We start from the raw sequence: 13,240 nt of genomic DNA, 5'->3' as shown, positions 1-13,240 counted from the left end.
TTTTAAACGTGTTGTTAAGACTGAGGTAGGTATACTTTTTTTAAAAGAATAAATTATATAGTTTCTTGCCTTTCTGGACAAGTTTTGTTTCATTTTGGGCATATATAATTTTATAAATATTAAATGTTATTTTCATCCTAGTTGATAAATATACTTCTTTATTTCTATGGCTAAAGAATTTTAGACTCAATATTTAGTAACTTGCTCAGGATCACTCAGAAATTAGAGTCAAATGTTTTAAGAGTATTTGGAGTCTCATTTAAATTTGTTTTCCCAGTAGCTCTGTCTATCCCAGGATTAACTGTTTTCTATTGTTTTATATATCCTGTAAAGAAAAGATGTTAATAGTGGTTACCATAGAAAGAAAAGACTTTCTCATTAGTTTCCTAAGGAAGATTGATTAGGGTTAGGGCAGGCAGAAGGGATGAAAAGCAGTTACGACACTTGAACATCTGCTTCCCTTTCTGAAGATCTGGAGGGGAAGTCCTGCCTCTGCTGTTGACTAGCTGAATTACCTTAGGCAAGTCACTTAGGTCCCTCTGGGAGTGTTGTATAATCTGTAAAGTAAATTTCATTCATTAAATGCTTTACATGTAGTTGCTACAGTATTAAAATTTTATGTATGTGTTGGTTCATTACTCCCCATATCAATTCCATGAGGTAGTTATTATTAACCTCATTCTGATAGTACTTTACAGTGGTATCAAGACTTGTAAAGAAGCTTTTGGGAAAAAGAAAAAAGGATTATGAGATGAAATAACATGGTAGAAAAGCAATTTAGAGTTGATTGTTTTTAATCCACCAACTATATAATTCATAACATTTATAAAACTATAATATTTATAGTTTGCATCTTTGTATGCGTTATGAAAAAATAGCTAAATGGGCATTTTTTTGGATATTGATATATGGCACTTGATGGTGAACACTCTGAAAGCCATCTTGGTCCATTTTTATCACTGATGGGAAAAAACAAGAAATCTGCACTTTGCGCCATTAAAATATATATGTGCGTGTATATAAATTTGTATGCGTTGTTATTGATTACAGGGCAATTCATGATGTTAAAGCCACAGATCTGGGATTAGGGAAAGTAAGATTTAAGGCAGAAGTAGATTTTGATGGACGAGTTGTTACAAGATCATATTTAGAAAAACAAGATTTTGACCAAATGCTGCAGGTAAGTTTATGTATTTATTGTTTTCTTATATAGCCAAGGGTTACAAAAATTAAATTTTTAAGTAAATAAAATAAAACTGTTACAGGTCTTACAGTCACTTCAGCCTTCAACTTCTTAGGGTTCCAAAATGAGACAAAACCCTTTTATTTACTGTAGATTGGGTCAGAGACAGCAGAAGAGCAAACTTACTATTCTAGTGCTTGTTACATGCCAGGCATTTTATATATGTTGTCTGATTTACTCTCAACAGCGCTGTGATGTAAAGAAATAATATTTTCAATTTTATACATAGGCACATTGAGACACAGAAAGATTAATTAACTTGCCTAAAATTGCAGAGCCACAGTATGGAGTCAGATATGAATTTAGATCTCTGACTCCAAAACCCATGCTTCTTAAAACTAAGAATTAAATTTAAAAGAGAATTTACAGATGATGATATAATGAACAGTGCACCGGTTACCACTTGCCTTTGTCAAATCTTAACATTTTATTGTACTGTATTTACTTAGAATTAAAAACAAGCAATTGTTACAAAAATGGGTGAAGCTTTGGTTTTCTCCTTTTAGATCCCATTCTCCTTCCTCCATCCCTAGAACTAAAAATTGTTTTGAATTTAGTACTGTCATTTCCATTCAGTTTTTATACTTTTCAGCATATTTTTCTTAACATAGTAGTATATAGCAGCATGTTGGATATTTAAAAATTGATATAAATGGTATACTGTCTGATTTCCTCTACAGTTTAACAGCATGGTTGTGAGATTCTCCCATATTAATATATACATATACCTCTAGTTAATTTATTTTAATTGCTATATAGTATTCTCTAGTGAATCTGTTGTAATTTATTTATCCAGTCTCCACTTGGACATTTCTGTCCACATTGTCATTCTCGTACATTTCCTTGTTCACCTATGCAAGAATCTCTTTAGAGTAGTGTACAGCTAGATTTAAAATAGATGGGCTATTGAGTAAACTTACCCTCAGCTTCCCTAGGTATTGGCAAATTGTGTAAAGTGTGTCAGTTTAACTTCCATCATTAGTATATCAGAGTTTCTATTATTTTACATTCTTACTAGGTGGTATTGTATTGACAATTTTTAAATTGTCATTATAAATATGAGAATTACAATTTATATTTAATTATAATTTATATTCCCCCTGGTAGTAGTAACGAGGTTAGTAAGCACTGAAATTTATTAACCGTTGGGATTTCCTCTACTTGCTTGTTTATTTAGTTAATTTCTGTTCTTCTGACAGATTTATAAACATTTTATTTGTAATATGCTCGACACGAATCCTTCCTCAGTTGTATATACTAGTTTGTGATTTACTGTTTCACTTTGTTGTACAGAAGGTTTAATGCATTTTTAAACTTTATGTTAAGTTTGTAATCTTTTTCTCTAGGCTTTTTATTATCTTGTTCAAGAAATCCTTCCTTTTCCCAGTATCATAAAAATATTCTCCTTTTTCTCTAAAAATATTGTGGTTGGTTTTCTACTCATAGTTTTTTAATTCACTTAGAATTATTTTTTTTTTTAATGATTTGCAGTAGGGATTTAAGACTTTTTTTCTATAAAAAATAATTGCCCTGGCACTATTTATTGAATAGTCTGTTCTGTTCCCACTGATTTTGGTAAGCTACCTCTGTGAAGTATTATACTCAATTTTTTGTTGAATTAAATTTTTTCAGAACTAGGTCATCCATCGCCTATTGTGTGAAAGTTTTTCATTTTCATCAAACTTAATGGTGTTACGATTTTTTAAAGAAATCATCAGTGTACTACTATGATTTTTTTTTTAAGTTATTTTGTTTTTCTGCTTTCATTTTCTTTATAGGAAATTCAAGAAGTGAAAACTCCTGAAGAACTAGAAACCTTTATGCTTAAACATGGAGAAAATATTATTGATACTTTAGGAGCTGAAGTAGACAGACTTGAGAAGGAACTGAAAGTAAGATGTCTTCGTAATAATAATAATGCCACCTGTTTTTGAGTACTTATGCTGTGGCAGACACTGCTAATTGTATCCCGTGTATGCATTTACCTTCTTAGTAACCCCATGGTGTATGACTGGTAGTTGTGAAACAGAAAAATTACTGGGTTAGAGAAGTTGGGTAATTTATTCAAGGAAGGTAAGGGATTGGGATTTGAACCTTTGTCGTTCAATTCCAAAATCTGTACTTTCAACCACTATTCTATACTGCTTGCTTAGTTTTCCGAAATAGTCAGAGATTTTTTGTTTTGAAATAAAAAGTATTTTGTAAGTTTCTAGAGAAAGATAAAAGGGAAACTTCAGATTTTGTTCAAAAGTTTGAAAAAATAGAATGTGTCCTTGAGCATGCATCAATCTTCCTTTTACTCCATCTGTCATTTTATATTTTCTTTTTGCTTCTGTTCAGTTGGAGATCATTACAATCTATTGGTTTTTTACTGAAGTATTACCTGATAAGAGTATCTTTTTTTTTTTTTTTAATGTTTATTTTTGAGAGACAGCACGAGCAAGGGAGGGAGGGCAGAGAGAGGGAGACAGAATCTGAAGCAGGCTCCAGGCTCTGAGCTGTCAGCACAGAACCCAGTGTGGGGCTTGAACCCACGAACTGTGAGATCATGACCTGAGCCGAAGTCAGACTGAGGCACCGAGGCACCCCCCTGATTAGACTATCTTTAAACACGTCTCAGTGTTTTCAGATTGTCTTTCATTGGCTCTTGAGTTCAAGCTTTTGCAATAAATAAAACTTATAAAAGATCTTTGACATACATAGCTTGTTGAAGGGAACACATCTTTCTTGATGTTGACTGTTCTTTTCTTAAAAACTGAAGGGAAATAGGGGTGCCTGGGCGGCTCAGTCAGTTAAGCATCCGACTCTTGATTTTGGCTCAAGTCATGATCTAGGGTCATGAGATAGAGCCCCATGTGTGGCATTTCACTGGGCATGGGGCCTGCTTAAGTATGTGCATGTGCGCTCGCTCTCTCTCTCGCTCTCTCTGTCTTAAAAAGAAAAATATTGAAGGGAAGAATTTCTATCACTACTTACTATCTTTTCTTTTAGAGTCTAGATATCTGATCAGATTAATAGGACATCAAATAATACAATTTTGTTTATGTTAATATTATAGTTTACAACATGATTCTCAAGTGTTAGAGGAGCAATTCTCAATTATTTTGGTCTTCGGATTCTTTACATTCTTAAAAATTATTGAGGACCCAAACAGCTTTTATTTATTCAAATTATAATACTTTATTGATATTTACCAAATCATAAATTAAAATTGAGAATTTTAAAAATATTTATTCATTTCATGTTAATATAAATAATATTTTAATGAAAAATAACTATAGTTTCTAAAATGAAAAAAATAGAAGAGTGATATTATTTCACATTTTTGCAAAAATCTAAGACCGCTGGATTCCCATATCTGCTTCTGCATTTATTCTGTTTACGTACATTGTTTTGGTTGAAGGATATAAAGAAAAGGGAGTAGTCTTTGTAAGTATTCTTAAAGCCTTTTCAGATAATTGTGGTATTCTTATGTGATGTTAAACCCATACCTGACACCTGGTAGCCTCTTAAAGCTTAGTTGCAATGTGGAATCTGAAACCATATCAAAGAACTTTCCACATACTGTTTGTGAAGTTAAGGGACACAGTTCACAAGATCACCCTCCTTTCTGGCACCAGTTACAAAGTTCAAGGGATTCCTCCTATCATCCTAGGTTTGATAATTCACAAAAAGGACTCACAGAACTCATTGGTTGCTTTTATACTCCTGGTTATGGTTTATTACAGTGAAAGGAAGGATTAAAACTAGCCAAGGGAAGAAGTGCACAGGAGAGAGTTCTAAACACAGTTTCAGTTGTCCTCTCTGCTATGGAGTCATGGACACTGTTACTTTCCTGACAATGATTTGTGGCAGTTTGCAGAGTATTAATCAGGGAACCTTAACTGAGCCTTGGTGTCCAGAGATCTTACTGGGGCTCCATAGTTGACTGCTAAGTGGTCAACCTTTCATCTCTAGCCACTCCAAGGAAGAGCTGACACTTTTAGTCTCTAGTCCCATTTGGATATATAGCGGATATTGTGTGGCCAAAGATAAACAAAGACAAAATTTTCAGCCAGGACATTCCAAGGGCCTAATAATCACCTCTCAGTAGCCAAGGGCAAAGGCCAGACCTCTCTTGGGGTATGATTAATTATCTACTATACACTATTAAAATTTGTTGGTCTGTCTTTGTACTCTGGATGGATCTCTTAATCCATGCATGATTCCAGAATGTTATGAATTGGCCATTTGGGAAATACTAACTCACTGAATTTATGCACATCTTTCAAATGGTGACACATTTCTAAGTATTCGGAAGCTGTCAAGGTCACGGTGGTAGATACAAGTTTTTCAGCATTCTAATATTCATTTGAAAGCTTGCATTTTACCATTAGCAACAAATACTGTTGTTTTCCTTGAAGTAACAGATTCATTTTGTTCATTTTTTAAGAAGATCCCTGCCAAATACCCAATTTGAATAACTGTAGTTCATTTTTCTTTCAAGTAAAAATGGGGTTTACTTAGATAGCTCACTTGTTGTTGTTGTTGTTAAGAAGACTCCACCCTCAAGGTAGGGCTTGAACTCACGACCCACGACCCTGAGCTCAAGACTTGCATGCTCTACCAACGGAGCCAGCCAGGCGCTCCTACATGGTGTTATGTAAACAAGCATCTGATTTAGCTCATAACTCCAGCTCGTCCCAGAGTGCTTCTCTTTGTGACCTCAGACCTCAGTGTGAAGCAGGAAGGTCTAAGAATACTCCCCATTTTGTCACAGAACATTTTAAAAAGTGTACTCAGGCGTTGAGGTTTAATAAACCAATGTTTTTACTATTTCATGAAGGACTTTTTAAAGTGAAACTGGCTTTTTTTTTTTTTAATGTGTCTGCCAGTAAAGGAACACAATGACTCCATTAATATGAGTTGGGTGGCAGTTGCCTTGAATTGTGCAAAGATGCCATCAATTTTATCTACCATTGCTTTTATGTCGTCAGAGGAAATACCAGCATAGTAAAGGCAAATAACATCAGTGTTATAAAAATAGCTTTGACCTTGGAGTCTCCCTTGAAAAGGTGTCAGAACCTTTGGACCACACTTTGAAAGTCACTTTTCCAAATATAACGCAAGATGATTATTTTTGTGCAGGGTGACACAAGAATGAATAAACTTTGCTTTTCCATTCTATCTTTTTAAAAAAATTTCCCTGGAAAGGATAAAATAATGAGCTTTTAGACTAAATCTGTATTTTAGCTTTACTCGTTAATAGAAACAATAAGTCGGAAGCCAGATATGAGAATAATTAACAAATTGGTCATTCTTAACTATATTTACTCTTATCACAATCAGATAAATTTATTGGTTTTGTTTAGCTTTGTGCTTTAATTAGAAGCTATTAAATCTTTAACGCACTGAACTAACTCATGTGTTTCTGAATTATATAAGACTTTCAAACCAGGAAGCAAAGTTTAACCCATACTTTCAGGTTAGAATCCTCTCTAAGGTAATAAGGCATAATTAATGTTAAAGAAAAGTTCTTCCTAATTGAGGAACTAAACCAGGAGAGGGCATAAATGTAATTCTTTTATCTTGTTTTGAAAATAAGCTGATCATCTTTTGAAAACTAAAACTTTGGCATATTCCCTTTTTTAGTATCTAAGCATGGTTGTCTTCTCAATTTAAATTTGAATAATTATTGAATCACTTTGGAAAGTCACACTCAATAATAAAATTCAGCAGTCTAGCCATCTCTATTGAGTGATGCCATTTATCTGATAATTATTAAAATAGTATTTTTGGCTATAATCTATAACCTGCATAGTTCCTTTTTTTTTTTTTCTTCAAATTTTAATGAGAGAGAGTGCACAGCAGGGGAGAGGGGCAGAGGGAAAGAGAGAGAAAAAAATCCTAAGCAGGCTCTACATTCAGTGTGGAGAATGACACGGGGCTCAATCCTACGACACTGGGACCATGACCTGAGTCGAAATCAAGAGTCAGATTCTCAGCTGATTAAGCCACCCAGGTGTCCTTACAACTTGCATAGTTCTATGTAAAAACATTAAAAAAATAGAAGCTAATGTATATTATAGAAGCTAATCACGTAGTATAAATGTGAAATAACAGTTCTTTGAACTGTTAACTAAAATTTTTTTGCTTTACCTCTATATTTCAATCTTCTTCTATGAAGTTTTTTATGTTTGGGAAGCAGTACTTCTATGGGAAATTAATTCAGTGGGATGATGCCATAGTATTTGCAAATTCCTAATAAGTAGTATTCCAGTTAAATGCTGTGCCCTTTACTCTGTCTTTTGCTTCTTGAATTGCATCCTCCTGTAGCATTTTTTTGAGTCTGCAACATTATAAAATTACACTATTTGGTTTTTATCTCTCTAAAATATGAGGGTCGAAATAAATTTGTGCTATGTAAAATGTTCTAATTCAAATTGAATAGTGCCTGGGACATAATAAATCAATAAGTATCTGTAGAACAAATGAATGAAAATTACAAATTGAACACCAATTATTGATTTTCAGCTCTGTTTATTCAGTTTCTGCTATATGCACGTGATACCTTATTAGGCACTAAACATTAAAATCTAAGGGTATTAATCCTATTTTTTTTATTCATTCATGTTGTGCCTGTCTTCGTATTTGGCACATTTCATGTTAGGAATTTGATAATTTTCTCTAAAAAAAACTTGATTTTAAAACAGAATACATCAAGTTTTTACTTTCTTTTTCTTTTTTCTTAAAGTTTATTTATTTTTTTTTTTGAAAGACAGGGCAAAAGCTAGGGAGGCATAGAGAGAAAGGGAGACACAGTCTCTAGGCTCTGAGCTGACAGCCGATGCAGGGCTTGAACTCACAAACCATGAGATCATGAGCTGAAGTCGGTCACTTAACTGAGCCACCCAGGTGCCTCAGTTTCTTTTTCTTGAGATTAGATTTTTTTTGGTACACATTTTACATATAGTGTTTTTTTTAGACAGAATAATTTCAAATTTTCCATTAATACCTAAACTTTTTAAAGGCATATTGGGATGGGTTAGGGTGGATTGGAAAGAGAAAATAAAATTCAGTTTCATTTCTGTTAGAGGAAATCTTTTTTATTCTGTATTGAATTTAAGGAATTCTAGAAAAGAGCAAATAGTTTAAGGTAAAGAGAAAATTGAGAACAAAAGTGTACCCCCATGCTTGGGGGTCCCCTGGCCACTCTCATATTAGTATCCAAGAGGAGAGTACCCCCAGGTATACTGGAACAAAACTAGTCATAAGAAGAATGCCAGTGCACACTCAATAAAATGCTCTAGCTGGAGCTAAACTCTAGTGTTATATCAGATTCTTGCCTTTATAACTGAATTCCTTTGAGTAATATGCAAATATTCCTAATCCTGACTGATTATCAGAATCACTTAGAAGAGCTTTTTCCCCATGTTGATTGATTGGTTTAATATTTACTTAATAATCTGTACACCCAGCATCGGCCCGAACTCATGACCCCAAGATCAAGAGTCGCATGCTCTTCCAACTGAGCCAGTCAGGCGCCCCTACTTTTATAATTTTTATCAAATAATATCAAAAAAATAATATACACAATTTATAAAGTCAAACAGAACTGAAAAGCTTATAAACAGAAGTGTCACCTGCCTCACCATCCTCAGTCATGCTTAGAAGCAACCATTTTTAGTATTTCTTTTAGATTTACTGCCATATTTCTATAGGAAGGTCTTAAACTGCTTCCACGTTATTTATTTCCTCTTTGATAGATGTAAGTTAGTTATATAGTTTTATATGTTCTCTCTGTCCTCCATTCCCATAATGTCATTATATTACATTTTATTACACTTTTAATCCCTCTCCCCACTCCCAGATTTAGGTGTCCTTCCTTTTTGTACCCATAAAGATACAACCCCAAGACCTTTACCTTGCTCTTTAAGTAGCAGACTACTCTAAGTGCCTGGTTACTTAACCTGTATTTCCTCACTGGACAGACGTTCGTTGAAGACAAGTACTGTTTTGTTTCCTGTTCATTGTTGTATACTTCAGTGCCTGGCATAGAATAGGAATGTAATAAAGATACTTTCTGTTGTTGAAGTTCCTTAAGCCAGCATTTAAAATTTTTCACAACCTGGTTTCTGCCTGCCTTTCCAGCCTCATTACTGATCCTGCCCTTTTTGCAACCCCTGTGGCTAACTATACCATATGGCCAGTACACCCTTCTCCGGCTGACTTTGCTTGTATTGTTTCCTCTGTCTAGATGATGATCCTCGTCCTCATCTATCTGGAAAACTCACTACTTTCAGGCCTTGTGTAGATACTCTCAGTGAAGTCTTAATACTCTCGGTGAAGTCTTACTGAATCTCATGAGTTAAAGTAATAGATCTGGCGGTTTTGTTCCCCGAGTTAGCGTTTCAGTGCATTCATTGTAATAAGTTAGGAGCTTGAGGTCCGGAATGTATCCTGGCTTCGTCACTTAGTAGCTCATAACGTAGGTAGGTTAGTTAATTTCTTCAAACTTCAATTTTCCCATATATAAAATGGAAATAATTGAGTTATGAGGATTTTAAAACACACATGCACGTGAAGCTGCTTACTTAGCATGGTACTTGACATAAGGGTGACTGCTTATTAAATGTTAACTGCTATTTTTATTAGCCGCAATGCTTTCACTTGTAGATGGTTACTGATACACTGGTCTTGCTGGCTAAACTGAGTCCATCAAGGTCAAGAACAGACTTACTAATAATCATAGCTCCAGCTCCACTATTTAGCACAGTGCCTGCCACAAGACTATATGGGGTGTTGCTAAAATATATAAAATAAGTGAATGTCAGCTTATTTCTTCGGATTGTTACTGTTTTACAGTGATTTTCTTTTCACCACAAACGAGTGTATTCACAGTGCTTTGCAATGCTTGGCACATACTAGGTTCTTCATCCATTAATGTATTAACGAACATTTGAACAAACTCAGGGAGATGGGGCTACTTACCATATTGTTTATAGTGTGTAGTATTCATCTATTGATTTTTATCTTGCTAATATGCTACACTGAAGTCGTTTGACCAAATGTTGTCAGTGGCTTTAGTGATCTAACGGAATAAAAGGAAACAAAATTCAGTTTTGCTATGAATAATGTGGTGGTGATTTTTCCTTCCAGAAACGAAATCCCGAAGTTCGACATGTAGATTTGGAGATATTATAGATTTTATTGAATGAATCTCTTTGGAGGAAAGCCTTGGAAACAAGTCCGCGAGCCTGCTCTCCTGTACTGAAGGTGTCAGGGCCATTCAGAAGCTGTTTTTTTTGAAGATGAGGAAGTATTTAATGTGAAGGGCAGTTCAGCATCTACAGAATGACTACTTCATCCTTGTAAGGGACCTATTACAATTTGAATCAATTTGGAAATCATGTTTTTATGTTTCAATAGAGAACATTTTAGTTACTTAAATTGTTCATAATTTTTCATTTTACCCTGTCAGGGTATATTGTATCTTGCGATCATGTTTCCTTTCTTTACATTTGTAAAAATAAGCATCATCCATAGGATTATGAGTTTTAATTTTGTTACCTTTGAAGATGTCACTCCATCAGAACCTGCCAATCTTGAACGTTCTGGCTAAATTTAGTTTTTAAATAGTCACTCTGTTTTTTCCTTACAGAATGTAGAAATTATTTCTACATAATCCTGCCCTGAGCATTAAGAGGAACACTCTCCTATCCTAGTTATCCATAAATGTTCATTCCAGAAACGGCTTAGTTCCTGAATTGAAGGAGGACATTTCAGTCCACCTTTTAGGTTGTAGTAGTTGCCATTTTGTAAATTTCTTATCTCTCCTTTACTTTTTTCTTTATTTAGTTTAATTTTTCCAGTGTAGGAGATACAGAATAACCCTGGATGTTTCCATAGGCCAGTTTGACGGCTGGGGTTTTTTTTGTTTGTTTGTTTTTTAACTGGCTTCAGTGCCATAATGTGTATTGACTTGGCGGTAATGCATTTATAAGCATTTTAAAATTCTGTAAAATGGACTAGAAATATTTATAATTTTACAGACGGGACAGCATTTTATTTTTAATTTATTTTAAAAGGCACTACTCATGTAAATCTGAACTGTGAGATATTTCTTGCTTTAAGAGAAAGAGAAGTAAATCTCTTATGCGGAAACTTGTGGCCATGATTTTGTATAATATCATAGTCAATAGTGTGTCTGTAACATGAGTTTCTTACAGTTATAAATGGGCATTTATCATAATATATGGTTAAAACATTATGTAAGTAAGTAGCTTTCTAGTGATAAGGTACCAAGGTGAAAAAACATACAATTCAGTAATGAAAAATTTAGTGCAAAACTACAGCTGTGTCTCCATTCATCAAAATAACTCATGCACTTTAAGTTGTTCAGGGTGGTAGTGAGCATTGTCCATGCAAGAGTTGTAGCTGGGTGATTCTTTGCTGGATAAGTGGGGGTTGATGTAAGAACCTAACTACTTGTATGAGGTCAGTGGCTAAAAACTTAACTTAGATGGAAGTTTATGAATCACAGCAGATTGTAATGCTGGAAACAAAAAATAAACATTTGATTAAAGGGTTTGTAATGGTAATTTTTTGATCCAAAAGTGTCATGTATTAGAAAATCATGAAAATTTATGTTGGTGTACATTTTTTTTACCTTTGCAGAGCATTCTGCGTATTGTACATTTTAAGTGAAATAACATTCCAGTTTTATTTTTGAAGATATAAAATTGTTATACGCACACACACACACAATTTGATTCTGGTTCTTATGGTCACAAATTCTTCACTTTTTTTTTTTTTAACTGTGTTTTCCTCCTTATACTTCACTCTATACTGTTTATATCTTCTCTCCCCTTCCCACTTGCCATTTGTTAGTCCCATGTCACTGCCATATGGGAAGGTACGTGATTATATCCAATTTCCTCCTAGGAAAATTACTCTGAAAAATTCCACATAGCAAAAATAGGAATAATGAATTCATTTAGGAAAGAATGTCAAAGTTGGGATACAGAAGTTATTCCAAATGGTAGGTTTTTTAAGGATTCCCTAAAAGAAGCCGGTGCCGGATATTTCCTTGAGTTTTCTAATCTGATTTTGACTGAGATCATACCTATTCTTAAATAATAATTGAAGGCTTCTGTTTCTGTCATTTCTTTCCAGCTCTGTTCTGCACTGATCTTGTAAAGTTTAACAAAATTTGACATAAAGAAGTACAGCATTATCTATGAATTTGAGTATTTCTATGGAATCAGGGAATGTATGCTATCACTGCTTTTGTTTTTGTGGTTTTTTCCTTTTAAACTAGAGTCAAATTTGAATTTTAAAACCAGGGAATTTGGACCTTTTTCTTTTTCTTTTCTTTTTTTTTTGAAAGAGACAGAGCGCATGAGAGAGAATGGGGAAGGGCAGAGAGATAGGGAGACTGAGGATCTGAAGTGGGCTCTGTGCTGACAGCATTGAGCCCAGTGTGGGGCTCCGACTCACAAACTGTGAGCTCATGACCTAAGCCAAAGTCAGACACTTAACTGAGCCAGCTAGGTGCCCCTGGGCCTTTAAAAATAAGAGAAGGGGCACCTGGGTGGCTCAGTCGGTTAAGCATGGACTCTTGACCTCAGCTCAGGTCATATCTCCTGGTTCCTGAGCTTGACCCCCTCGGGCTCTGCGTGATGGTGCAGAGCCTGCTTGAGATTCTGTCTCCCTCTCCCCCTGCTCCTCCCCCACTTGCTCTGTATCTCCTCTCAAAATAAATAAAAACAAACTTATAAATAGGGGCGCCTGGGTGGCTCAGTCAGTTAAGCGTCTGACTTCAGGTCATGACCTCGTGGTGTCTGAGTTCGAGCCCTGCGTCAGGCTCTGTGCTGACAGCTCAGAGCCTGGAGCCTACTTCGGTTTCTGCGTCTCCTGCTCTCTCTGCCCCTCCCCTGCTCATGCTCTGTTTCTTTTCCTCTCATAAATAAATTAAATAAATAAATAGGATATCAAGTTCAGGTTTCTTGTTTTTGT

At 34.8% G+C, this 13,240-nt stretch overlaps 1 protein-coding gene across 2 annotated transcripts in view; it reads left to right on the top strand.

Moving 5' to 3' along the window:
• The window catches only part of SLC30A9 (solute carrier family 30 member 9), an 85,228-nt gene extending 73,416 nt beyond the window's left edge, over nt 1-11,812 (top strand). For both annotated transcript variants that reach the window (XM_045056435.1, XM_023253156.2), the window contains exons 16-18: nt 1,051-1,180; nt 3,022-3,135; nt 10,382-11,812. In XM_045056435.1, coding sequence (XP_044912370.1) covers nt 1,051-1,180; nt 3,022-3,135; nt 10,382-10,426 — 289 coding nt within the window. In that variant the 3' untranslated portion in view covers nt 10,427-11,812. The remainder of the gene's footprint in view (nt 1-1,050; nt 1,181-3,021; nt 3,136-10,381) is intronic.
• The last annotated feature ends 1,428 nt before the right edge of the window (nt 11,813-13,240 follow it).

The sequence above is a fragment of the Felis catus genome, chromosome B1 (genome assembly GCF_018350175.1).
Source record: "Felis catus isolate Fca126 chromosome B1, F.catus_Fca126_mat1.0, whole genome shotgun sequence".
NCBI lineage: Eukaryota > Metazoa > Chordata > Mammalia > Carnivora > Felidae > Felis > Felis catus.
Note: the sequence above shows the minus strand (reverse complement) of the source record. Positions and strands in the feature narration are given on the sequence as shown.